This window comes from Puma concolor, chromosome A2 (assembly GCF_028749965.1).
Source record: "Puma concolor isolate L17-30 chromosome A2, mPumCon1.1.hap2, whole genome shotgun sequence".
In the NCBI taxonomy this organism is placed as follows: domain Eukaryota; kingdom Metazoa; phylum Chordata; class Mammalia; order Carnivora; family Felidae; genus Puma; species Puma concolor.
In genome coordinates, this window is record NC_141668.1 from 54550724 (window position 1) to 54577625 (window position 26902).

The 26902-nt window shown below is 41.2% G+C and overlaps 1 protein-coding gene across 1 annotated transcript; it reads right to left on the reverse strand.

The window, feature by feature from the left end:
* GPNMB (glycoprotein nmb) lies at positions 1-26902 on the reverse strand. Its single transcript, XM_025929818.2, has 11 exons — positions 26715-26902; positions 18153-18305; positions 16899-17042; positions 14357-14521; positions 11780-11938; positions 11166-11477; positions 7599-7697; positions 6718-6820; positions 5197-5411; positions 1804-1897; positions 1-1358 (listed from the first exon to the last, which is right to left on the reverse strand). The coding sequence occupies exons 1-11, from the start codon at positions 26785-26787 to the stop codon at positions 1205-1207; spliced, it is 1671 nt and encodes a 556-aa protein (XP_025785603.1). The 5' UTR covers positions 26788-26902; the 3' UTR covers positions 1-1204.

Here is a 26902-nt window from a genome sequence, read left to right on the forward strand (position 1 = left end):
TTATCTCTTTTCACACTTTATTTTTCAGGAAGGAGAGAAAAAGAAGGCCTTGTCTGACATATGGTAGTTTTAGTTACAAATGGAGGTAAAACCCTTACTGATCAAGTTACGATATCATTTAAATAGGAAAACCAATAGGAAAAGCATGGGCCTCCTTTTTGGAAAATCATAATGTATAATTTCAAATACACGCACCAGAGTGTACAGAAATCCAGATATATACACAAGAATATAAACACTGAGTGCAGGGCCGGGTACCTAGCAACATGCCTGATACACAGAAAGTGCTAAATAAATTTCCATGGAATAAATGGGTGAATACCATTCTTTTTTTTTTTTTTTAAACTTTTTTTAAATGTTTATTTATTTTTGAGATAGAAACAGAGCATGAGTGGGGGAGGGACAGAGAGAGAGAGAGGGAGACACAGAAGTTGAAGCAGTCTCCAGGCTCTGAGCTGTCAGCACAGAGCCTGACGTGGGGCTCGAACCCATGAACCATGAGATCATGATCTGAGCCAAAGTCGGACACTTAACCGACTGAGCCACCCAGGTACCCCTTGGGTGAATACCATTCCTTTACACATCTGGGCAAGGTAGGTTGTCACAAAAATATTCACACCTATTTATGAGATTAGTATATACACATTTTTTAGTATAAGAAGCATGTTTGGCTTGTTACTGTTTTGCTGGGAGCTCATGCATGTTCATTGAAGTAGAATTCAGTTAGGTTGGAACATGATCTTAAGAACAGGAATACATTGGAGTTATGTATTTGGTTATACGGATAGCTAGAAAGTGTCCAGCCTCTCCTTCCAGTGAACCTAGGCAAGACTCTAATGAATAGTATCTTCTCCCCCTATTCTTTGGACAGAGTGTATCTATCCCACTAATCACCTAACACATTATAACTGAAACATACATCATAATGAAAAAAAAGCACTGCTAACTGGTTTTATCAGTTCTGTAACATGGCTGAGGTTGTGCACAGTATAATTCCTCTCTACTTCTCTAAAATGTCATTTAGCCCATAAAAACAAAACAAAACAAAACAAAACGAAACCCCAAAAAACCTTTGGACCTCCCTAAGCCACAATATATATTCTAATAATAATTTTTAGGAAAAAAAGTTAATAGTCATCAATTCTGGCACAGCTCACATAAATGGCACTGGAGTAAGCTGTTGGTCAGAAATAAAGCTGAAGAGTTAAAGAATTCCCGGTTGGTGATTGAGCAGTGGATCTTTTTCCTGGTTTCCAGGGCGGAACATGGCCTTTGCACGGTTGAGGGAAACACCGAGGCCATTGCCTTTGACTACGATCCCAGTACTGTTTTCTATCAGTTTGTATCCCTTGCGTTTTCTGAAAACAACATGTTAGACAGATTAAAAATAGATCTCCAGCTGGAATTGTTACTTTCTACAATCTTACATGCCAAGTGTAAAAGGGTTAATTCCATTTAACCGAATCCACAGCTTTTAAAACACTGATGTCTTATGAAAGTATAGTTATTTTCCCTTCTTCATTCAAGAAATATGCCTGCCTACTATAATTTGCGATTATATGTTAAACATTAAGCTGACACAATTTTGTAGTTACTCATGTCTGGTAGCATTTTGAGGATTAAAAATAAACCATAGAAAAATTAATAATCTAGTTTGGTATTCATCATTCAATGGAAGATTTTCCTCGCCTACACAGAATGTTTAAAAGCAAAAAATAGGGAAAATGGCCCATTTATGCAGAAATATGCAGAAGTTTTGACAATATACTATGGGAACTTAAAGTGTTAAAAGCAGCAACTTACTTGTACACCAAAAGGGTGATCGCAGTGACGAATATGGCCAAGCAGCCAACGGAGACGAGGGCACCATTTGCCATTCTTAAAGGGGAAGGTGGGTCTTAAAACAGAAGCAAGACAGTATTAGTGACATCTTCCACCTAGAGGACATGCTACTCATAATGCAATTAAATAAATGAGGAAAGTTGCTATCAGAAGATACATAGCTCCCTCTGGGCTTTCAGTAATCTTTTCCATTAAATAATACATAGTCTTTGGGTTCAGGTTATCTTCCATTTAGAGAATGAGTTAGCATGTCTGGAACACTGTGTTAAAGGGCTCCGAAGAGAGATGTCATGTCCTGGAGACACCTGCTCAGGTCTCAGCTGACCCTGCAGCACCCACAAGGTGAAGGGCTCCATGCCCCTCCTGGCCACTCCTCTGGCCTCATCTCCCACCACCTCCCTTCCAGCGGTTCTAAAAATCCTGGGAGTTGCTTATCCTCCCCATGCTCTTACAAATCCCCATGCCCTCTGCCAAGACTGTCCTTCCCCTGGCTCCTCGTAAGTGTTCACCCCTCAGGGTGCCTTCCAGACATTCATGAGGGCACTGGGTCACGACACCTGGCTGTGTCACTCCTCTACCTGCCTCTCTTCCTCTGCCTCGATCACATTGTGTTGCAATTACTGCTTTACCCATGTTTCTCTCCCACTAGATTACAAGAGCCACAAAACAGGGGTTATGTACTCTCTGTATTCCTGGAAACTGGCAAATTAACTAGTCTCATCACTACCACTAAAGTATGATTGGGGTTTATCTATTTTTCTTCCATCTCCTCAGCCATCACTGCAGTCCCAGACACCAGCCTTCTCCCCAAGAGGACCTCTTGTGTACCAGCTTCCACTTTTACCTTCCAGGGATCCTTGCTTCACTCAGCAGTCAGAATGATCTTTAAAAGCATCAATCAGATCATGCTTCAAACTTGCCGGTGGCTACCCTCACACACAGAATAAGACCCAAGCCCTACCGCTGGTCTACAATGATCTAAATGGGCTGCCCACCCTTGAAATTCAGGTTTCAGTTCAAAGGAGGCCCTTCGCCAAGCAGATGCTGCTGGGTGGGCAGGACTTTCCCTGACCTCCAATCTAGAGAGCTGACCTTGACCCCTTTCTCTCCCATACTTATTACTCTCCATGTCCCCGCCTGGTTTTATTTTCTTCACAGTGTCTTCTTCTACTTTTTTTTTTTTAATGTTTATTTATTTTTGAGAGAGAGAGAGAGAGAGAGAGAGAATGGGGGAGGGGCCAAGACACAGGGGAACAGAGGATCCGAAGCAGGTCAGCACAGAGCCCAATGCTGGCCTTGATCTCATAAACTGTGAAATCATGACCTGGCTGAAGTCAGACGCTTAACCAACTGAGCCACCCAGGCACCCCTCTTCACAATGTCATCTTATTTGTTGGTTCTTTCTGCCCACAAAAGTGGGAATCTTCTTCATCTGGTTCCCCCACTCATCTGGAACTGTGTATCTCCTGCCTAGATCTCTGTTGGACACAGAGTAGATGCTCAATGAATATTTGTTGAAAGAATTGCAGGTGCTTCACAAATGTTCATGGGATCAATGAATAAAAGTCATTTCTGCTCAAAGTATATGGGTTTGCCTTTGAACAAGGATATTTCTGAAATTCCAACTTTGAAACCCAAGTCATCAAGTTACAATCCCCACTGGATTAAAGGCTCTCTTTCTGAGCTTCCTTTATTTAGATTTTGAAAATGGCTCAGGTCACCTAAAGTTATCACTCACTGCAAGGAGAATTAAAGGAAAGCAAACATCTAAACATCTAATCCAGATAAGAGAACAGTGGTTTGCCAGCACTGAGGAAGCTTCATAGAATAGGTTATGACCCTAAAACGTTGTTCTAAAAAAACCCCGCAGCAGCACAAGAGGAGTAACTGTGGCAGCTCCTGGAGGCAATAGTTTTGAAGACAGAGGCTCACTTGGGTCCAGGGCCTCCAGCATGCCTCCTTCTTCCCTGCCCTCCCCGCTCTCCACCCTGGTCCCAGTGCATCTTGTCTTGGAGGAAGCAGGGTACCTTTGTATCCTTGTTTGTTCTTTTAAATCTATACCTTAGATCTCACCAACTGTAAGCTCTCATACAAATAATTATATGTATGACTACTTAAGTTCTTCTTTCAAGGAAGTTAAAGCTGCCTTTTATATGGTTAATGAGCAAATATGTATTTCAGTACATTTTACCTTATGAGATAGGCTCCAGATCCAAAGGAGTTGTTTTGTTTGTTTGTCTGTTTTTTTGTTTTTGTTTGTAAGAGAGAGAGAGCAAGTGAGCACGTGTGAGGTGTGGGGAGGGGCAAAGGGAGAGAGAGAGAAACCCAAGCAGGCTCAACGCCTAGCATGGAGCCTGATGTGGTGCTCAATCCCACAACCCTGGGATATGACCTGAGCCAAAACCAAGAGTTGGATGCTCAACCAACTGAACCAGCCAGGCGTCCCCCCAAAGGAGTTCTTTGTGAGTTAGTCATTAGATTGTACCTGGCAAGATTCAAATTAAGGAGCAAAATAAGTGCTGTAATGTGTACACAATTTAATCTCTCTTTCCATTCCACCACAAAGCATTTCTTCTAGGAGATAAAGCAGTATCTTATAACAAAGTCGATTACAAGTGAAATTCAGTTGGGCTCACCAGGTGGAGTTCTAATTTGTGGTTGGGGAAAATTAGAAGCCACCAGTAAATGAACATCTCTCAAAGAAATCCTTTAGTCCACCCTGCTACCATTTTAGCTCTCCAGGCAGTAGGGGGCAGAGAGGAGAGGAGATTTGCTGGTGAACATGTGAGGACTACGTAGGTTGGTTTGTCACTGTCACGCTGTAATGCTTGCTAGAATTTGGGAAGGGAAAGAGGAGACATATGGCAAGTTAGAAAGGAGCCAGGAGTCCACTTGGTTTCTCATTTTTCTTCTCGGCTTCATGTCTTTGCCGAGGTGGATTCTAATGAAAACATGACACAAGTCTCCCCCTTTTATAGTTTAATTGAAGAACATTGTTATTTTTTGATGTTGGGCTTTACACTTTTCCCTTGAAACATAAATCTCTTTGAACATGCAGTGATCGTATCCCATTATTACTGCTCCATGATCACAGCTGATTTTTTTCATCAAACGATTTTCCTTTGGTCATTATTTCATTGGGTCTCTCTCTCGTTCTCTCTCTCTCTCTCATCCCTGCCCTAAGTAGATTTGCTGTTGGACTTTAACGCCAGTTCTGAAATCCACATTAACGGTAGTTCAATGATTTTTGCACTGAATATCAAACAGTGACAACAAAGACTTGAATGGCTTTAGTATGAGACACACACTGTACCTGCAATATGAAATGTTCATACAACATAAAACAAAACTTACCTCTTGCAGGGACAGAGACGAGGGTGCTCGTAAGGGCCAAACTGGTATCATCACCCAGGGTGAGGTTCACACAATATGTCCCAGACCCGGTGAAGGCTCTTCTCACGGTCAGCAAGCACATACCAGCCACGTCCACATCCACAGGGTCGCACACTGTGCTGTGGGCGAGCTGGCAGGTCGGGTCAGAAACTATGGTACAGACCTCTGTGGGGATTCTGAGGGTACAAATGGCACCAAGGGAGAGAGATGTCATATCAGTTTAGAAGGGACAATCACAATCATTACGCATCTATAAAACTGAATTCCACTTTATTATTTTATTCTTGCATACAATATAAGAATATCAAACTATATGATGTCAAATTGTCACATATAATTTATTCCTTAAAAGCCTGTGTGTGAGCTACTGCTTACCCTGTATCCTCAGAAAGGTGTGGCCCTGGGGGTGGAGGAGAAAAAAATCATGACCCCCAAGGCAAGGGGCTGTTGGAAACTGTGTGAAGCCCAAGTCATTCCTCCACATCTGAGCTCCCTAGAATGCCTGCAGATACAGACGGCTTAGGTGTCCGGCAAATCTATTATTAAATGCCAGAGCTGGCCCTGCCTGGGTCCCTGCAGAGGTACAACAGTGACAGCAACAGGAACTATTTATGCAGTATTTACTACGTGCAAGGCACAGAGCTGCAGATGTGTGACATGACCTTGCCTATTCCTTTCAATGACCTGATAAAGAAAGTAAGATTAGCCCAGTGTAGCAGGTGACAAACCAGCTCAGGAAGGGGAGAGACTGGCCCAGGGTCACACAAGCAGAGGTGGATCTGGGACTTGAATAAGTGAGGTTTGACAACCATGAGGCAAAGTGGCCATGCATTACTGTCTTAGCCACTGTGTCACCCGTGAGTGGCCCTCCCGGAAGCAGAGACCAAGCTCTGATGCAGGGGCTGGTGAGGTATGGGTGGCATGGAGGACAAGCACTCTTCTCAGCTGGCTTCATTCCTCCGTTAGGTTTTTCCCAATTTTCTGCCATCCTCATCCCTCCCCTCTCCCAAGCTTCTTATCTGTCCCTTCTTATTAATTATCACTAGGACATGGCCATTCTACACTGGTTTCCCACCACTCAGAGGGGCCTCAGGGACCTAAGAGCTGGGTTCCGAGCCAGCTCCCAGCCTATGAACCATGCTCTGCAGGTACCCACCATCTCGGGGCACCGTGTGCCACAGTGGGCCCATCTGTAAAATGAGGAGACTCGGGATGGGATAAGGATTCAATATGAAAACAGATATAAAATGTTAAGAACACAGTTAAGTATTCAATCAATCATTATTATTCAATTTCATCAACAGTTAAAGGTAATGAGCATCGCTGAACTCCAGCAAAACTGTGCGCGTCAGAGCGCCTCATAGGGCCCTTCCTTGTCGTGGCTGACTGATAAATCAGGAATCTAAATCAACTTGGAAGGGGAGACGGCGTTAAGGCCTTTGCTCAGGCCTTGACCCGCTCCTCTGGCTGACGTGTACTCACGTTCCTTGGCAGGTCACGACAAAATCCATCAGGGAGTTGTCAGGCTGTGGCACGGGCATCAGAACATCTGTCATCCGGACGATGTTAACCTCTAGAATTCCCTCTAACAAAACAGCCCCCAGAGAAAAACAAATCAAAATACAACAGATGCCAAACCAAACTGTTACCTAATAAACCAGAAAGCCACACAAAATGGAGGAGACACAGCCTTCTCCCCGCACCAGAAGCACACCAGACCTGGGAATCTACCCCATAGCTTGAACTGAACTGAACTGAACTGAACTGAACTGTTCTTCGTTCCAACCCAGCTCTTCATTTCTGGAATCTGTGGATGTGTCAGAAGGCAGCACTCCTTCTGGGCAAGAATTTCAGAAGAAGCTACCTCCTGGGAAGATGTAGTCCTCAGGCTCAGGCCTTGGCCACCTTCTCTCAGCCCCACGTGCGCAACTTGGGCTTCAGCCCCCACCTGTCTTCTCTGTGGGGTACCTGTGGGCAGTGCCCATGGTGCACAGCCATCTCTGGTGGCCCTTTCTTACACACGAGAAGTTTGACTTTGTGAAATCAGCTGGAGGAACAAAGTGGATGTTTGGGAACTTGCTACTGCCCTTTCTTCAAAGCACCTTCATTCAAATTTCTGAACTCCACAGTGTGGGGATCAGGCTCCTTAGCATGTGGGCCTTATGCTGGGCTCATTTCCACCAGAATGTCTAAGGAAGGCCAGGGACGCAGGTGGGAATCTAGACACTAGTACAGTCTTTGCCTGGGCACATGTGATGTCACCTTGAACAGAGTGGGTGCCCCTGCCCCCATCTCTCCAGACTCAGCAGAGCAGGAGGGTGGCCCAAGGTAGATTCTAACATCCTTCCCCCTGCTGCTCTTACCTACAATTGTGATGGTGGCTTTAAAGTAACCGTATCTGTAAATCTGGCACATTTCATCTGGACTCTCCCTCAGTTCCAGAGGGTTGTCACTAGCTGATGCTGGAGAGTTGGAATAAGATTTTAGATTAGTTGCTGAGAATGTAAAAGGTGTACATAATTCATAATAACCAAAAATATAAACAGGTACATGACAACCAAAAATTTAAACATCTACCTGCCCTTTAGAAAAACATCAAGAGTTCTATGCTATCAAATCACTGCAGAAATTTGAACTATGTAATGATTCATGTAGATGCGAAAGCTGAGGCAATATAATTATTAAATTATATAAGTAAACCAAATCCTGTATCTTCTTGAAACACAGGAATCAAATGAAAGGTAAAGGCATATTAAAATGTGTGATACAGCAATCATGATTAAATCAAACAGGCTGTAATCGATAAAAGCACAGTTTAATTTTTGAGGCAGGTGTTCTGGGCTCGACTTCAGGTCTCTTGGTTTTGGCTGTTTGAGACTGTGGGCACATCATTTAACTTGTCCTTGCTTCAATTTGCTCATCTATAAAATAGGAACAACACCTTCTGATCTACTGAGGTTGAACTATGCCTGCCATATAGGAAGTCCTTAATAAATATGTTTCCTTGTCCCAAGCTGTGTCTCCATACATCTATTTAGATGTAGATATGCTATAACATATATAGATACATAATTACAGACAGGAAGTTTGGTGCAAAAGAGATTAAGAAGCAAGCAACAAAGAGAAAGGTAGTTCTTTTCCTGTTTGGGTGTTTCATAGCTCCAAAGCTTACATTCTAAAAGTCTTGCAGCAGTTGATGGGCTGAGGTGTGGGGAAGGAAAGGAATGAATACCAGACACTTTGAAAATAACCCAGGGGCACCTGTGTGGCTCAATCAGTTAAGCGGGTGACTCTTGATTTCGGCTCACATCACGATTTCACAGTCGTGAGATTGAGCCCTGAATTGGGCTCTGTGCTGTGTGTGCAGCCTGCCTGGGATTCTCTCTCCCTCTCTCTCTGCCCCATCCCCTGCTTGTGCACACACACACTCTCTCTCAAAAAAAAAATATAAATAAACATTGGAAAAAGAAAATGACTTGTCGAACATGATTAAGGCAAAGAATTTAATGCTCTATTAGTTACAATTTTAAAAGCTCTAATTATGGTGTTGGTATTCCTTTACTAAAATAAAAAGACTGGAAGGAAAATAGGATATTGAAAATTTCAAAAGGCATGAAAGTGAACCTAGCTGGGGGGTGGGAAGGGCATCAGAACTTCAGACGAGCTGCACCCTAACGTAGTGACATGTAGGTATGAAGCTGGTTGGGAGATTTCTCGAGGGCTCCTCTGAGCCTTTAGTGGGTAGATGGATGAGCCCTGTGACTCTCCTTTGTTCAGAGGGTCTTCTCTGAGTGACTCCCAGAGCTTCTCTGGAAACAACTGCTGCATGGCACACGCTTTGGAAAAGAGACACAGCAAGAGATTTCTTTTGCGTTGGGTATTAAAGATGGCTGGACCCCTTAACAGGCAGAAATTACCAAGTTAGAACATGGAATCATGACCTTTTAAAATAAAACTTCTTTTAAAAAACGCCCAAATGACAAAAGTTAAGATTCTACCTTTGGTAGAATGCTTGTAAAAACTCATACGGAATTTTGTAGACATATCTATAAGGTCAAGTCTATATCCATGTATCTGTAAAATCAAGGTATAATTAAAGGACCAATTAGATAAAGCCAGGCTTTATAGTGAAGCTTCCCTTCACTATAAAATGTGATTAACTCATAAGGTTACTACCTTATATCTAGTGATCCAACCTATGGAAATAATAACAAAAATTTGAAATACCCTCTCAGTGACTTAAAACATATTTTTTTATAAATGCTGTATGATATAAATACATTCTAAGAAAAACAGCTTAATAAAAATGCAACTTAAAAAAATGAATGTTAAATAAACTAACATTAAATCCTTTACCATTTAGGAATTTCTGGACAGTTCTAAAATTACAGGCATCTACAGTGTATTTCGAATTTTATACCTGGTCTCCTTACTTATAAAGAAGATCGTCAATAATTATAGAAAAAGATATTCTTACAGAAATACCAGAATGAAGCTATATGATTAGATTTGTTCAGTGCAGTTATATTTCTAACTGGAATTAGGATTAACCTAATCAAGTGTCAATAAGAGAATGGTTAAATAAATTATACATTTATACACCCTATGTACTTATATACTGTGTTATACCTACAACGAAATACTGTGTAGCTGTTGAATAAAGTGAGTTATATTTATATGAACTGACAAGGGAACGATGTCTATGATGTTTGTTAAGTGAAGAAAAGCAAATTACAGAACCATATATATAGCATGAGCTCATTTACATAAAAATCAAACCAACAACACCTATGTATATTTATAGAATATGTTTGTGATGCATAGAGAAAGATCTGGAAAGAAACGCTCTCAACTATTAATAAGGTTTAATGCTTGGGAGGAGAATGTGAATAGGGACTTTCACTTTTATTCTAGACTTCTCCATCGCTTGAATTTTTATTAAGGAGCATGCATTAATTTTGTAATTTAAAACGTTTCAAAGAAGAAGGAATCAAAATCAGTAATGACTTGTATTGTCTTGATTTAGCTAGGCCAGACTTAACAAGATTTAATTTTATTCATAACACACTATTATAACGCTTATTATTTGGTTAAAAAAAAAAAAGAATTGCAACAAATCTGGACGTCGTGATGGAGTATTTCCTCTGGGCTTGGGGATGGCGCCCTCTTGTGACCAGTGAGGGGGATGCCAGTCTATTACCCTTCCCCTGATAAAGTGATGCTAAGATGTAATAATGTAGGGTAGGATGGGGCATCAGATGCAACCTAACACTTTCCAAAGTAGACTCTTAACAACTGCATGAATGTCCTTATATACTATCAGTAGAGCGTGGGATTTAATTAATTATGCCTTATATCCAGAGCAATTTTTATGTCTGGTGTCTGTCCAGCTTGCTCACTGAGAAATACTCTCAAGGTACATTCTTTCTTGGGCCATTTGGAAACTACTTTCAAGGACGGCTGTGTTTCATGGGACACTAGGTGGATGTGGGCAGGGCAGGGAGGAGATTGGAAGTGGGGATGGCCTGAATGTTTATAAGGGGACAAGGTGTCCTCTCATAGCTAGAAAAAATGGGAGAGTAACAGAAATGTGATGGGCCAGACCGGGAAAGCATCTCTACACATAAGGAGGACCAGTACATATTAGGAAGTTCAAAGAGCTGCGCACAAGTCATGAAATTCTACTTGCAAAATGACTTTAAACATGCTCTCCTGTTTTCTCTATTCTAACAGCTTAAAATGGTGATAAAGTAGTTAAAGAATAACAGGTACAGAATGGCATCACTGCAGAGTTTCTACACGATCCTTTAAACTAGTGATGTAATTATGTAACCTATGTTCTTGTGTGTGTGTGTGTGTGTGTGTGTGTGTGTTTCTTAGGTGTTAAGGAACCCCCCCCCCCCACTCAAAGATCACCTGGAAACACTTACGTAGAAAAGAGGTGGGTTTTGGAGGTTTGGGTGAAGGTGAAGGACAGGGTCCAGGCACCACAGCTTGCACAGTGAGGTTAAGGTTAAAGGTTCCATTGAGCACATATGTATGATTCAAAGTTGGATTGTTGGAAACAAACAGACCAGTATTATCCCCGAAGTTCCACTTGTAGTAAATGGCCGACTCATTGAGGAAGTGACTGGGGTCATGAATCAGGACAGTGAACATAATGGGGAGGTCCCTGAGGAAGGTTTCATCAGATAAATTTCGATCATTCTTCTGGTACATAGTCACAAACACAGGAATGTGATCTAAAAAATACACCCGAAAATAGAAAGAACACATGATTGCTTGATTTTAAGTGGATGACTTCAATAATGTTTTCAGGTTAAAAAATTAAAATTAGGGATAATTCAGCATCATTTTCCCTTTTCCTATACAAGTTTTCCCAAGTTATTCTGGAATCATAGATGGGGTACAATATAATAGATAAGTCTGGGAAGGAACCTATATGAATCACAACCTAACCCAAACACTTGGCTCTAACTCTTTCTTAACCAACTAGTCACCAGAACTAAGTGCTTCACCATCAGTTAGAGTTCACACGACTCACCTGTTACCACGTACACATCTTTCACTTTTGCAATAGGAACATATGCCCGTCGGTGTCTTCTATAAACAGTTACTTCCATAAGTTGAGGGCCAAGTGGCACATTGGCTGTGTTTACAGAAATTCTTGCTGAACCCCGTCCTAATTTCTGGAAATACTGACCTTTGAAAAGATGGAAATTTTTAGTTATTGGCACATTACATGATCATTTTAGGAAGTTGTTTCTTAACGACTTGTGACTGCCACTTAGAGAGTGCTCTGGAAAAAGAAAAACAGGATGGGGATGTGGTCCTAACTGGTTCAGAAAGGAAGATAGTGTTTATTTCATGTAAAACCTTCTATAACAAACCCACAACTAAATAAATATAATTGTATGTAGTTGGTCAAAATGAAAAGAGCTGTTTGGTGGGATAATACAGTTAGTCCTTAGTTTACAAATAAAAAAGTTTTTATAAGTGATCAGGCACTTGAAATATATATGTTTCCCATAGAAAAGTGTCCAAGGGAGTTAAAACAAATTATCCAAAAATCTACCTTATTGTTGTAACAATATTACTATTTCAGCTCTATTATTGAGCAGCTTTTTTTTTTTTTTAGGGGACTAGAATCTTCCACTTTCTGATAGTATTCATGTATAAAAATGCAGTCAGTAAGTGATTAAAAAGAGTATAAAAAATAATGCAGTGGTTCTATAAACACATTCCTAGGACACTCCTGACTCACTCTTTTTCTTTCTCCAGCCCTCACATAAATCTAACTACCACTGGCTAGCTAGTGAAGGTAATTTCTGTCCTTCAGGATTCAGGGATGTTTTTCTAATCCCATTGAGGCACCCAGCATAGATGTGTGATTGGAACAACAGAGATGGTAAGATGGATGCTTGTGGGGATGACTAAGGACCATATTTATTACATGGTCAAAGGTATCAGAAAAATACACTAATCTTCTCAGGGAGATGTGATGTGGGATCCCCTTTATCTTGAAATGCAGGGGTAGTTCTGTTGGAGGTTGTAGGGGAAGAAGGTATCTCTTGGGGAGTTAGTTATACGTGAGGAAAATGTTAGCCTGGGCATTGAAAGACCACAGAAGTACTTGGTAGTTGAAGGAGATTATCAGTTAACTCAGAGACATCAGAATATGGAAATTCAAAAGTCTTGTTAGAAAAATGGCAATTTCTGGGCTGAAAGCTGATTTTTAATAAAGACATCCTAACTAGCTAAATTAATGGATGTTAACTGGGCTAAGAAGAGAATGGAGTGTTAGTGAGCATACACGACTCCATGCAAATGGTAAAGTCAAAGAAATGATGACATTTGGTGAGTTGACTGCCAGGGCCATGAAGACAGTGAAACAAAGCCAGCCTTCAATCCCCTGATTTAACTAGATGGGCATAATATTTGATCTATATTTTGTACTTCATTAAACTGATGTGCATTGTTAATATTTGTTTTGATTTATAAATGAGTTAATTGGACAAAGAAACTTTCTCTAATTTATGAAGACAAAACATTTAGAAATTTAGAGCCTGTACGATTGGTAGCAGTCTTTGTACGTCAGAGCGAGGTGGGACCTGGTGATGTTTTTAACTAAGAACTTAGCGGTTTTGCTAATTATAACCTAAATTTGCTCCTCCTAAAAACAATCACTTCAACAATAATAAAACAAAAGTGGATAACATTTGTGCTTAAAAAAAAAAGAAGGTAGACTATGTCAAAGAAGAATAGTAGTTAGATTATGTTATTTTTACACAATGGAATATTATGCAGTCATTAAAATAATGTACATAATTTTAATAATAGCCAAATGCTCATGATATTCAACAAAAATGTGTATACAGTATAATCTTAAGAAACACTAGCAAAAAAAAAAAAACCCACCATTGTGTTAACAGTGGTAACAACTGGTGTTAATTATGTACTTTGCATTTTTAATTTGTACTTTTCTGTATTTTCCAAATTTCCTATAAAGAGCATAAGTTTCCTTCTTAAAAATTCTCTTGACAGGGGCGCCTGGGTGGCGCAGTCGGTTAAGCATCCGACTTCAGCCAGGTCACGATCTCGCGGTCCGGGAGTTCGAGCCCCGCGTCGGGCTCTGGGCTGATGGCTCAGAGCCTGGAGCCTGCTTCCGATTCTGTGTCTCCCTCTCTCTCTGCCCCTCCCCCGTTCATGCTCTGTCTCTCTCTGTCCCAAAAATAAATAAACGTTGAAAAAAAAAAATTCTCTTGACAAAAAAAAAAAAGAAAAAATCAAATGCCCATCTGTGTGCCATTCAAAGAAATACTAATATTTTTTCATATTGCTGTTTTAGACAGAAATAAATTGAGTAGTTTTATTTTAAAAAAGAAAGCTGAATTCGTTTTTTTCCATCTTTCAATTCTATAGTGTCCCAAAGATTTGCTAAGGCTAAACAAGATTTTATTTTTATTCCATACCCTCCACCCCAGCTAAGAAAAGTTAACAAAGTAACTGTTGTGAAACTCTTAGTGTTAGAATTCTTGATTATGGAATAAGAAAAGAAAAAAAAGGGAAATTTTAAGGGAAAGTAAAGAAGCAGATAAGGGAGTTTTGTAAAATGTCCAACCAAGTGTGTGAAAGACGTAGACAAAATTCCATCTCTTCCATCCGGGGTGGTGAGGGAAAGGCTTTCCGTCAGGGAACACGTTCTGATGGCCTGGGCTGTTGCCATTTCCCGAGTCAACCTCCTCCGTCCAGTTGTAAACATACTGGTCAGAAGATGGACCAGTATCTAAACAGAGAAAGACACAAGCCAAGCTTGTCATGTGGGCTCAGAATGCTCAATGCTCATCACTGAATTAAACATCTTTTCCTATTTTTCATAAATATAAATACAGTTGGACAACTAAAACCCTAAAATTCAGAATTCATCTGGTGGTGCATATGTATGCCTGTTTCCTGCAGATAGGTTACATTTCAGTAAAAGTTTCATCTAAAGCAATTATTTAGAAAGGTTCAATCTAGAGATATCACAATATATTTATTTTTAATATTGGTTCTCTGAATCACAACTGTATTCAAACCAAACGGAAGGATGCTTTCTTTATCTTTTTATGTTGGTACTGCTTTCTGTAGCTTCTTCTTTTTTTCTTTCCTGAGTCATTTGGCATCAAATGACTCTCTACTTTTAAAGATTTTGGCATGCTTCTCCTAAAAATAAGGACATTCTCCTACATAACCTCAGTATCATTACAACTCCCACTAAAGTCTAATCAAGGGTCACATACAACATTTGGCTATTCTGTCTCTTCAAATGATCAGAAAAAAAAATAGAAGTAAATATGGAAAAAGTTACAATTGTTGAATCTAGGTAGAAGGTATTTGTGTGTTCAGTATACCCTGATTTCAACTTTTTTGTATATATGATATATTTCTTCTTTTCTTTTTAAAAGTAAGCTCTATACCCAATGTGGGGCTCAAACTCAGGATCAAAAGTTGCATGCTCTACTGACTGAACCAGGCAGGTGTCCCAACATATTTCATTTTAAACAGGTTATGGTAAATATCTTTTCACCTAGAATAGTTTCCTCACCCTCTTGGTTTTTTATGTCACTGATATTTTTGAAGAAACTTTTTATTTATCAATCTATTATTGTTTTTTAATTCTTAAATTGTCCCAAATAGCTAGTGAGAGTCCCTTCAAGCTAGCTCCTGTGTCCTTGTGATGTGTCCCCATTGGTCCTTGAGCATTTCCGCACTTTGGGGCAGGCTCACCTGGTACTTTCCCTGTCCTCGACCTGGAATTAGTATTTTCCTCAAAGATCCCTAGTTCCTTTAAAAAAAAATTTTTTTTTAACATCTATTCATTTTTTTTTTTTTGAGAGACAGAGCACAAGCGAGAGTGGGGCAGACAGAGAGGGAGACACAGAATCTGAAGCTGAGCTGTCGGCACAGAGCCTGATGCGAGGCTTAGACTCACGGACCCTGAGATCATGACCTGAGCCGAAGTCGGACACTTAATCGACTGACCCACCCAGGCGCCCCATCCCCTAGTTCCTTTTCGTGGTAATAGATATTATATAAAAATTTTCATAAGTCACTGAGACTCCTTTATATAAAAATGCTCAGAGAGATAGATTGTCACTTGAAATATTCATAAAAATCAGCTTTTTTAGAAAAGAGAAAAATTACTACAAAATATTAAGCACTTAACAGTTTAAAAATATCAAACCCTTTTTGTACAGAATCTAATGTACAATTCCTAATAGGAAGATGATAACTTAATAAGGAATGAACACACTGACAATCTATTAGAAGTTGTAAGTAATAAAATCAGATCATGGGGCGCCTGGGTGGCTCAGTCAGTTAAGCGTCCAACTCTTGGTTTTGGCTCAGGTCATGATCCCAGGGTTGTGGGATTGAGTCCTGCAATCGGCTCCATGCTGTCAGCACAGAGCCTGCTTGGAATTCTCTCTCTCCTTCTGCCCCTCTCCCCTACCCCTGCACTCACACAAGCTCCCTCTTTCAAAATCAATCAATCAATCAATCAATCAATCAATCAGATCATAAGTGCATTTAACAGTCTTGTCAATGATCAAAGAGTCTCAGTAATTAGCTCGGAGTTTTTGAGACTGTGCAGTTCTCAAGATAATTTCCCTTGATGCATTTGTGTTCATTTGTGCTCTTTAACATGTACAAAGAGCTCACCTGCTTTAAGAGCAAAGCAAAACCAAAATATACACATCTGAGCATTTGTGTTAGCTACACATTTGCATAAGTGATACTTGTGAGCAGAAATTAATATCATCAGTAAACATCTGTCAAACTGGCTATTCTCTGAGTAGCCAAAAGAATTCCAAGTAATCAAACCAAAATCTGAGAATCAACAATGTATTTTCTGGCTAATCAACCAGACACTAAGAGAAGGCTGAGCGTGATAATGTAACTTTTGAAGAAAGTTCCAGGAGGCAGAAAGCCATTAGTTTGTTTGCTCAAGTGGGTTTGGCTAATGTTGATGTGGGAACCCCTCCCTGTTACCCAATTTCAGTAGGGGGTGACATGAGATAATAGCATCTTGCACGTATAGAAGTACCTGTGAGCCTTTAGGTTTATGAGATAGGTCTCCAATAGAACTAGCCTGTTCCTGTGGCATGAGTAACATTCCTTACCATTTCTGCAGTTCTTCTCATAAACAATGTTGCCACTAACATCTTCCGTTTGGCATCTGGGGAATACCAGGTTTACCACAAACGTTATAGTAGAGCCCACAAGTGCTGGTGAATCACTGGTCAGAATCGCCTGCACGTGGCCTCCTAAGACATAAAAAAGTGCAGCTTAATGATCAAGCACCTTTTTCCTTTCACTGATAAGTAAACAAAGAAGAGTTAAATCCACTAATAAGGACCAGAGCATCCTTATGCCTTTATTTTATTTTATTTTATATTTGTCCTTTTTTTTTTTTTTTTTTTAATTTTTTTTTTTTTTAACGTTTATTTATTTTTTTGGGACAGAGAGAGACAGAGCATGAACGGGGGAGGGGCAGAGAGAGAGGGAGACACAGAATCAGAAACAGGCTCCAGGCTCTGAGCCATCAGCCCAGAGCCCGACGCGGGGCTCGAACTCACGGACTGCGAGATCGTGACCTGGCTGAAGTCGGACGCTTAACCGACTGCGCCACCCAGGCGCCCCTATATTTGTCCTTTTTTTAAAAAATAAGGACCACACCTAGTGTGGGGCTTGAACTTGTGACCTTGTGAACTTGTGACTCTTGTGATCAAGGGTCCTGTGCTCTACTGAGTCAGCAGGCACCCTCCCATTTTTATGCCTCTTTACCATCAATTATTTTCTGGATTCCTAACTTTTGCTTTCAGAGCACAACATTCTAGAAGACCAAAAAAAAAAAAAAAAAAAAAAAAAAGTCAAACCAATTAAAGAATTATCTAAGCATAGAAAGAACATGTACTTAAAATTAAAAAAAAAAAACCTGTTTGATTATACAAAAACAAGTTTTAAAGGTTTGTATTTTTTAAACTCAAAAGGACTCATTCTTTCATGCAAATGGCAAGATACTCACTTTCTGATAAACCACACTTTTGAGATGGTCAAAACTACTCCAGAGTCTCAGATCTTCTGAAGAGGACCATTCCCATATTAGGTAAATAGATTTGAGGCTAAACCTGCTTGCTCTCCAAAATCTTCCAAGAACTACAAATTTACCAGTTTCTGAGGATATTAAACTTTTTTGTGTGTGACTTAGAAAGTGATCATGTTCAGATAAAGATTGCTAAATCCAGGTTCCTCCCGCTTACTAGAGTACTGTAGTTCATGGAAGCAACACAAGCCATGGGATCTCCAAGTCTACAATCTATGAGACTGACTTAGATAGGAAATGATAGTTGTTTGCCTTGAATCTTCTGATTTACCTTTCCAGGAGTTTTTCCACCTTGAGTCTCCCCTTTTCCACACTGGATACAGTTTTTCATTCCACTCATTTTCATCTGAAGACCAACCATTGAGTTGGTTGTACTCCCTCATATAACCAGAAGTTCTTTCATTGCTCAGCACATCATGAAATCCTATATCAATATTTGAAAAACAAATTATTTTGTCTATTTCATTCTTCATTTAGTACTTATCTTAAAGCAATTTTTCATTTCATAAGCTTGGAAAGTAATACTTGATATTTCCAATATGTCAAACAAATAGAAGTTATTTTTGTATTAAAATTTTTTTTTAATATGTATTTTTGAGAGAGAGGGCGAGAGAGAGAGAGAGTGAGCAGGGAGGGGTAAAGAGAGAGGGGGACAGAGGATCTGAGGCAGTCTCTGAGCTGACAGCAGAGAGCCCTATGTGGGGCTCAAACTCATGAACTGTGAGATCATGACCTGAGCCGAAGTTGGACGCTTAACCAACTGAGCCACCCAAGCACTCCTGTTTTTTGTTTTTGTTTTTTAATTTCTACTGGAAATAGCTTAAATAAAACTAATCAGATCCTCTTTCTGAAGTTTAAATGAGTAAGATTTAAAGGAAAATTTTTGAAAATCAGTATTTCTTAGCCATTATTTGGTTTCTCAGTACATAGTCTCTGAATATTGAATTTGATACAATATAATTAGGAAAACACTGCTGCCAATGATAAATGTTCTCTTGGCTAAAAGAACGCCAGGATGAGGAATGCCTCCAGGTTTTCAAGAGATGCATACCAGTATTGGAGAGCCCACTGTTGAGCAATCTAATTTTTTTACGGCTCAGTATATGGTCTGACTTGGTGAATGTTCCATATGTAATGTGTAATCTACAGTTGTTGGGGGTTTTGTTTTTTGTTTTTGTTTTTCGTCTTTATTTTTCAGAGGGAGAGAGAACATGAGCAGGGAAGGAGCAGAGAGAGAAGAAGGCACAGAATTCAAAGCAGGCTCCAGGCTCTGAGCTGTCAGCACAGAGCCCGACATGGGGCTCGAACTCACAAACCATGAGATCACGACCTGAATCGAAGTCTGATGCCCAAATGACTCAGCCACCCAGGTGCCCCTACGGTTGTTGGTTTTAAAAAAAAAATTTTTTTTCAACGTTTATTTATTTTGGGGACAGAGAGAGACAGAGCATGAATGGGCGACGGGCAGAGAGAGGAAGACACAGAATTGGAAACAGGCTCCAGGCTCTGAGCCATCAGCCCAGAGCCTGTCGCGGGGCTCGAACTCCCGGACCGCGAGATCGTGACCTGGCTGAAGTCGGACGCTTAACCGACTGCGCCACCCAGGCACCCCGGTTGTTGGTTTTTAAATATCATTTACGTTAAGAGCTGGTTGACAATGCTTAAGCTTTTTTAAAAATGTTTATTTATTTATTTGACAGAGAGAGGAACCGCACACAAGTGGGGGAGGGGCAGAGAGAGACACACAAAATGTGAAACCGGCTCCAGGCCTGAGCCGTCAGCACACAGCCCGATGCGGGGCTCAAACCCACAAACCATGGGAGCATGACCTGAGCCGAAGTCAGACGCTTAACCGAATGAGCACACAGGCACACTGATAATGCTTTTTGAAACTTCTATGTTCCTACTGATTTTCTGTCCACTTGTTATTTCAATTACTCAGAGAGGATTGTTGAAATCTTCAACTATAATTATGGGATTTGCCAATTTCTTCAGTTCTATCACTTTTTGCTTATTTATTATTTTTGAGAGAGAGAGACAGAATGAGCAGAGAGAGAAGGGAGAATCTTAAGCAGGCTCAATGCCCAGCACAGAGCCTGATGCAGGGCTCCATCTCATGACCTGAGCCAAAATCAAGAGTCAGATGCTCAGCTAAGCCACCGAGGCACCCCTGCTTAATGTATTTTGAAGCTTGGTTTAGAATTGTGCAGTCTTTTTCATGAATTGATCCTCTTACCAGTAGGAATTGCCCTTTATGTCTGGTAATATTCCTTGTCTGAAGAACTCTTTGACAGTAATGTTTAGTGATTAACTGGTACATCTTTCTCCATCCTTTTTTTTATAAGATTTTTAAAAGTTTATTTTTGAGAGAGAGAAAGAGGGGAGGGGCAGAGAGAGAGAGGAAGAGAGAGAGAATCTCAAGCAGGCTCTGCATTGTCAGTGCAAAACCGATGCGGGGCTTGAACTCACGCAACTGTGAGATCATGACCTGAGCTGAAGTCAGATGCTTAATTGACTGAGCCACCCAGGTGCCCTCTACCCTTTTATTTATTTATTTATTTTTTATTTTTTTTTTTTAATTTTAAATTTTTTTTTTCAACGTTTTTTATTTTTTTTATTTTTGGGACAGAGAGAGACAGAGCATGAACGGGGGAGGGGCAGAGAGAGAGAGGGAGACACAGAATCGGAAGCAGGCTCCAGGCTCCGAGCCATCAGCCCAGAGCCCGACGCGGGGCTCGAACTCACGGACCGCGAGATCGTGACCTGGCTGAAGTCGGACGCTTAACCGACTGCGCCACCCAGGCGCCCCTACCCTTTTATTTTTAACTGATTTATGTTTTTATATTTGAAGTGGGTTTCTTATAGACAACATATTGGGTTTTTTTTTAATCTTCAGCATGTTTAGGTAATTTTACATTTAATGTAATTATTGATATTGTGGGATTTAAATCTACCATCTTGTTCTTTTTCTATTTGTCCTATCTGTTCCTTGTTCCTTTTTTTTTTTATTACGAGGTTATTTTTTGAGTTTATCTCTTCTTCTGACTTATTAGCTATATCTTTTTGTGTGGCTGTTCCAGGGTTTACAAAATTCTAATTCTTTTGAAATTCTTTCTCATCTTGAGTTGGTCTTTTGGCGTTGCCTGACAATTCCAGGGTTCACATGGTCTCTCCTTTCTTTGAGGATTGTAGCAGATTTGCTGGTTGCCTACCTACCAGCCATTCCAGCCTGCAGCCCTGCTTGTCCTCCCCGCCTTGTTACAGAGCTTCTATTCTAACAGTTCAAAATTCCAAAGGCTCACTTTCCTAGCTTTCTTTACAGTATGGGCAGGAGCAGGTGATTAGAACCTGGCCATTCGGAGCTAAGAGGAAGTCTTCTGAGTGCTTCTGGGAAAGGTTTTCCTCCTTCATAATAAATAAAATAAAATAAGATAAAATAAAATAAGATAAAATAAAATAAAATAAACAGCCTCCATTTTCGTTCACATAAGAAGTGATCTGGCAGTTGGTAATATAATGTGAGGCCCAGAGCTGTGACAGCCATACTTAATCATGAGGGCACAGATCTGAAGCAGCCAACACAGTGAGGATGCAAAAAGAGTTCTTGATGCTGTTGAGCTCTTTATCTATCTAGCCTTGGCTGCATCTGTACTGGTTGAGGTAACATATGTCTTGCTCAAACCCTTTTAGTATTTTGTTATTCACAACCAAAAGCTTAATTGTCTATAACTCACAGCCAGCCCCTAATCATACACTGTCTTAAAATCTCCTCTCATCAATTCATATGGCCTTGTATCATCTGGACCAGAAATCCTGTCTTCTCTTTAATACTGAAAGAGAACTTTCAGAAGGTGTGGTATTTGGTAGGTGCTAAGAGAAGCCATTTTGAATGGATGCCACTAACCTATTTCTCCTTTTTGGTAGATGGAGGGAGCAGCCTGTTGTTTCCATCTTATAAGGGAGGCGGATGGAATGGAAAAGAATATTGAAATGAATACTGAACAATCCAGATGTCTCACAATGGGTGAATGTTATGAAACTTGGTTTCTAGTCTTGATTTTGTTACTAAACAAGCTGTGTAACCTCAGGCCAGGTCTTCTAAAGACTTCCAAATCAGAGAAAAAACAAGTAAGACAAAACCCAAATGTCTTGTGAGTCTGTGAGATTGTTTTTATTTGGAAACAGATACTAGGTGAAGGCAGGTTTATCAATCAATGTTTATAAGTGGATATTCATTTGAATTGAGTCATGGAGTACTATAATACTCAATGTGGAAAGAACTAACATTTGTTCAAATCACTTCAGTTTATAGATGAAGAAATTCAGGCCTAGAGAAGTGACAGGATTCACTCAGGTCACCTTTCATGGAGTGGAAATGAAGATTCACATCTTTTGATTCCCAGGACCTATTTCTCTCAATGCTCCAAAGAGTCTTTCTCTTCCTCAGATCCAGAATAAAGCTGGTGTTTCCGGAAACATAATCAAAACATGGGTTTCTCCTCTGATTTTAAATGTCAGCAGTCAAGGAAAAATACAAACTTAAAAGAGTGACAGAGAATAGATACACAAGTCCATGGAACAGAATGGAGAATGTAGAAATAGACCAACTCAAATACACCCTACTGATTTTTGACAGAGATGCAAAAACAACCCAATGGAGTTTCGAAAGACAGCCTTTTCAATGAATGGTGCTCTGAAAAAGTGAAAAGCATAGGAGGAATTTTCAGTCTCTACACTAGGCAAGAATTCTTTGACTTGACATTAAAAACATGATCCATAAAAGAAAAAAAGAGATAAGTTAGGCCTCATTAAAATGAAAAACTTTTGCTCTGTGAAATATCATGTGAAGAAAATGAAAAGTCAAATTACAAACTAGGAGAGAATATTTGCAAACCACATTTCCAATAAAGGACCGATATCTATAATATATAAAGAATTCCCCAAACTCGACATTAAAAAACAATCTAAAAATGGATAAAAGACCTGAACAAATATTACACTGAAGAGAATGTACAGATGACAGAAGAAACACATGAAACCATGTCCAGTATCATTAAACGGTAGGGAAATGTGCATTAAAAACACAATGGGATGTTACTATACACCTATCCAAATGACTAAATAAAAAATGGTAACATACCAAACGTAGGCATGGGTTAAAGACAGCAGATCACTCATACGTTGCTGGTGGGAACATAAAATGGTACAGCCACTCTGGATAACAGTTTGGCAGGTCCTTGTAAAACTAAACATGCAATTAACATGCAACCAAGCAATTGTACTCTTGGGCATTTGTCTCAAAGAAATGGAAACTTATCATCACACAAAAACCTGTACATGAGTGTTCATAGCAGCTTTCTTCATAGTGGCTCAAACTGGAACAATCCAGATGTCCCACAATGGGAGAATGTTTAAACTGTGGCATATCCTATACTGTGGACCACTACCCAGTGATAAAAAAGAGCTACTGATACATGCAACAGCTTCAGTAAATTATGTTGAGTGAAAAAAGCCAATGCCCTCAAATTACATACTGTAATGATTCCCTTTATATAACATCCTTGAAGTAACAAAATTATAAAAATGGAGAATGGATTAGCAGTTACCAGAGCAGGAGGTGGGGTAGGAAAGGGTTGTAGGTTTAAAAGGGTATGAAGGCCCCTTGTGGTGTTGGAACAATTTGGTATTTTGACTGTATCAGTATCAATACCCTGCCTGTGATACTGTATAATCATTTTGCAAGATATTACCATTGGGATAAATGGGATAAAGTGTATAGGGGAATCTCTTTGCATTATTTCTTAAAACTGCATGTGACTTTACAAGGACCTCAAGAGGTGAAATTAAAAATAAGACACACTTGGACACCTGGGTGGCTCAGATGGTTAAGCATCCGACTTCAACTCAGGTCATGATCTCATGGTTTGTGAGTTCAAGCCCCGCATTGGGCTCTGTGCTGACAGCTTAGAGCCTGGAGCCTGCTTCAGATGCTGTGTCTCCCTCTCCCCCTCTCCTGCTCTTGCTCTCTTTCAAAAATAAATAAACATTAAAAAAATTAAAAAAAAAAAAGACACACTCAGGGCACCTGGGTGGCGCAGTCAGTTAAGTGTCCAACTTTGGCTCAGATCATGAACTCATGGTTTGTGAATTGAAGCCCTGCGTTGGGCTCTGTGCTGATAGCTCAGAACCTGGAGCCTGCTTCAGATTGTGTGTCTTCCTCTCTCTCTGCCCCTCCCCTGCTCACACTCTGTCTCTCAAAAATAAACATTAAAAAAAAATTAAAAAATAAGACACACTTAACAGTAAGGTTTTAAAAGAAAAAAAGAGGTGTGGGGGGGAGGGCAGGGCTAGAAGTGAAGGGAAATGGATCCCACGCAGCACCCCTGTGGCTTTTCTGTCTCCACTCTCGAATCTCTGCTGTGTCTACCAGCAGACAGGTGGTGGCCAGGTTGGCTGTTAACAACTTTATTGATACCTACTCTTGCCTCCTTTTTACCAGGGCTATGATCGAAAAGGGGCAAGGAATCCCGTGGTGTTTGATACAATGGTAAATTCTACCCATCCTTATTTTTTTCTGGACAGAATATTTAGTCTAGGGCAAGGTGAAGACAGGAATGACAGGTTTTGTTACATTTTGCTTAATAAGTTGGGACTCTTCTCAAACCCACAGCCAATATTTAAGATCAGGCTAATCTGTTTCACTGAGCAGAACAAATTAGCACTGATGGAAAGAAGGCTAGAATTAGGCACAGGGTCTCCATTGACTGTCAACTTCTCTGTCCCTCTATCTCCTACGACTGCAGACTCTAGGGAATTCTGTCCTGGGAGCTACATTGAGGTAATACAATTGCTACCTTGTAGGACTCCTACCCCAAACCCCTTCTGTTAGCTAATGTCACAAGAACCCTATTACCCAATTTTTCAAATGAGAGAATGAAAGCTCAATGGTGCTAAGTCACTTGTGGCCCAGTCCCACAGCTGGTAGGGAACCCAAGTCTGTCCAACAGCAGGAAGGACCATGGTTGGCTTGAGCTTTCTTCCTCTTAATTGCTGTGTAGCCTGGGTCAAGTTACTTGCCTTCTTTGTGGCTAGGCTCCATGTCTAGGAAACACGACCATCACAGTGCCAGCCTCCCAGCCGCGGCACCCTGTGAAATCCTTGGTCTGGACTCCCTCATCAACGACAGGGTGCCTCTTCCCCGACCCAGTCACAAGAGATGGCAGGGCTGGCGTCTCTGGGGACCAGCACAGCCCAAGCCTGAGAGCTCAGCCACTAGGAAAATGGACTGTGCCTCTGGCCACTCTGCTCCTGCCCCTCACCCTCACCTGGGGGGCCCTGTGGCCCCCAACAGCCCCTTCTCAGCCTCACCAGTCTTGGGGAACCTTGCCTGCACTCCACGGGTACCAGCAGCTCCCCCTCTTCCTCTCTCTAGACTCAGCATTCCTGCTGGGATCCCACCCTGCAAGGACAACCTAATTAAAGGACTTTTCCCTCCACAAGGAGGAAGGGGAGAGAAAAGAGGGTTTGTGTGGGCGCCTAGCCCATGTGTCCAGGATCCTGCTCACACACAAGTGGGCCCAGCAGGTGCAAAGCAAGACCTGGGCTCTTGGTTCCCACACCTGTGGAATAGGGGGAGGACCATCTGCTCCGCGGTGGTGGTTGTGGGGATGAGTACTTGAGTGATGTAAGTGCAATAGCTGCAGAGTGGCTACACACGGGCACGAGGTAGACACTGGCCCCTTCCCTATGCCTACCATCCTCCCCCCACCCTCTAAACCCCATGGAATGGTCTGACACAATCAGGACCCCTGGACTTTTAAAGTGGTTTTTTTTTTTTAAATGTTTATTTTTGAGAGAGAGAGAGAGAGAGAGAGAGTGCGCGCGTGAGCGCAAGGGCGGGAGGGGTAGCGAGGGAGGGAGACACAGAATCAGAAGCAGGCTCCAGGGTCTGAGCTGTCAAGCAGAGACACCCAGGTGCCTAAGGACCCCCAGACTTCTCATCACTGAATGTCCCTATTCTGTTGCAATGAGGTGGGGTGGACCTTCTGGGAGACCTTCCCTCTCCCACTGCACACTACCTGCAGGAGCGTGGGGGGCCACCACAGCCACCCATCCCCTGGACAGACAAGTGGGACGCACACAAGTGCAGGGAACTGAAACCCTAGCTTTGCATTCCAATTACAAGAGGAGCTTTTTAAGCAAGGAGGCTCCAAGCACATCTCCAAAGATTCTGGTTTCATCGATCCGAGCCTCTCAGCATGGTTAGAAAATCTCCAACCTCTAACGTGGGACTAGAATTGAGACCCAGGGCTTCGGCTCTTCTCTTAGTAACCTCACTCGAAAAGGAGCTCCTGCAGGTCTGTGAAAAAATCTCAACAAGACTAGCAACGGCTTCTGGGCTGGGATGATTAGTGAGCAGATCTAGATTTTAGGCCTCATTTCATTTGAGCTGACTACGCTACTGGATAGAAACTAGACCAAATTTCGTGGGAGCCATTGCTTTGTTCTCAGGCCAGAGACTGTTCCCCTCACACCTCCACCCTCCCTGATCCCGGAGTGTGGCAAGAGAAGGTGGCCAGTGCAATGGAAAAAAAGCTCCTTAAGAGAGGGGCTGCGTGGCTATTACTTTCCAAGAGCAGGAAGCAAAAGCTGGAGCTGGAGACATTTTGCTGTGGTTTCAACATTCCCAAGTGTTTCCAGAAGAAATGAATGAGCATGAAAGTTTCCTGAAGAGATTCAGGAAGTCCCCTTCTGGCTTAGGTAACAATACTTCAGGCAATCCATCCTTTTAGTTGACAAAGAACGGGTTAAACACAGAAACTCAGTTACTCACGTTTGGCAGCATCAAGAGGCAATCTTGCAGCCAGCAGCAGCAGCAACCCCAGGAAACAGGAGAAACATTCCATGCTGAATTCTCACAGACCCAGGCAATCAAGGTTTAACTTTTAACTCCCTTGGCTCCACCCGCTAAGAACAACAGTGCTCTTCTAGCCTCTGCTGCGCCCCACTCCTTATTTTAAT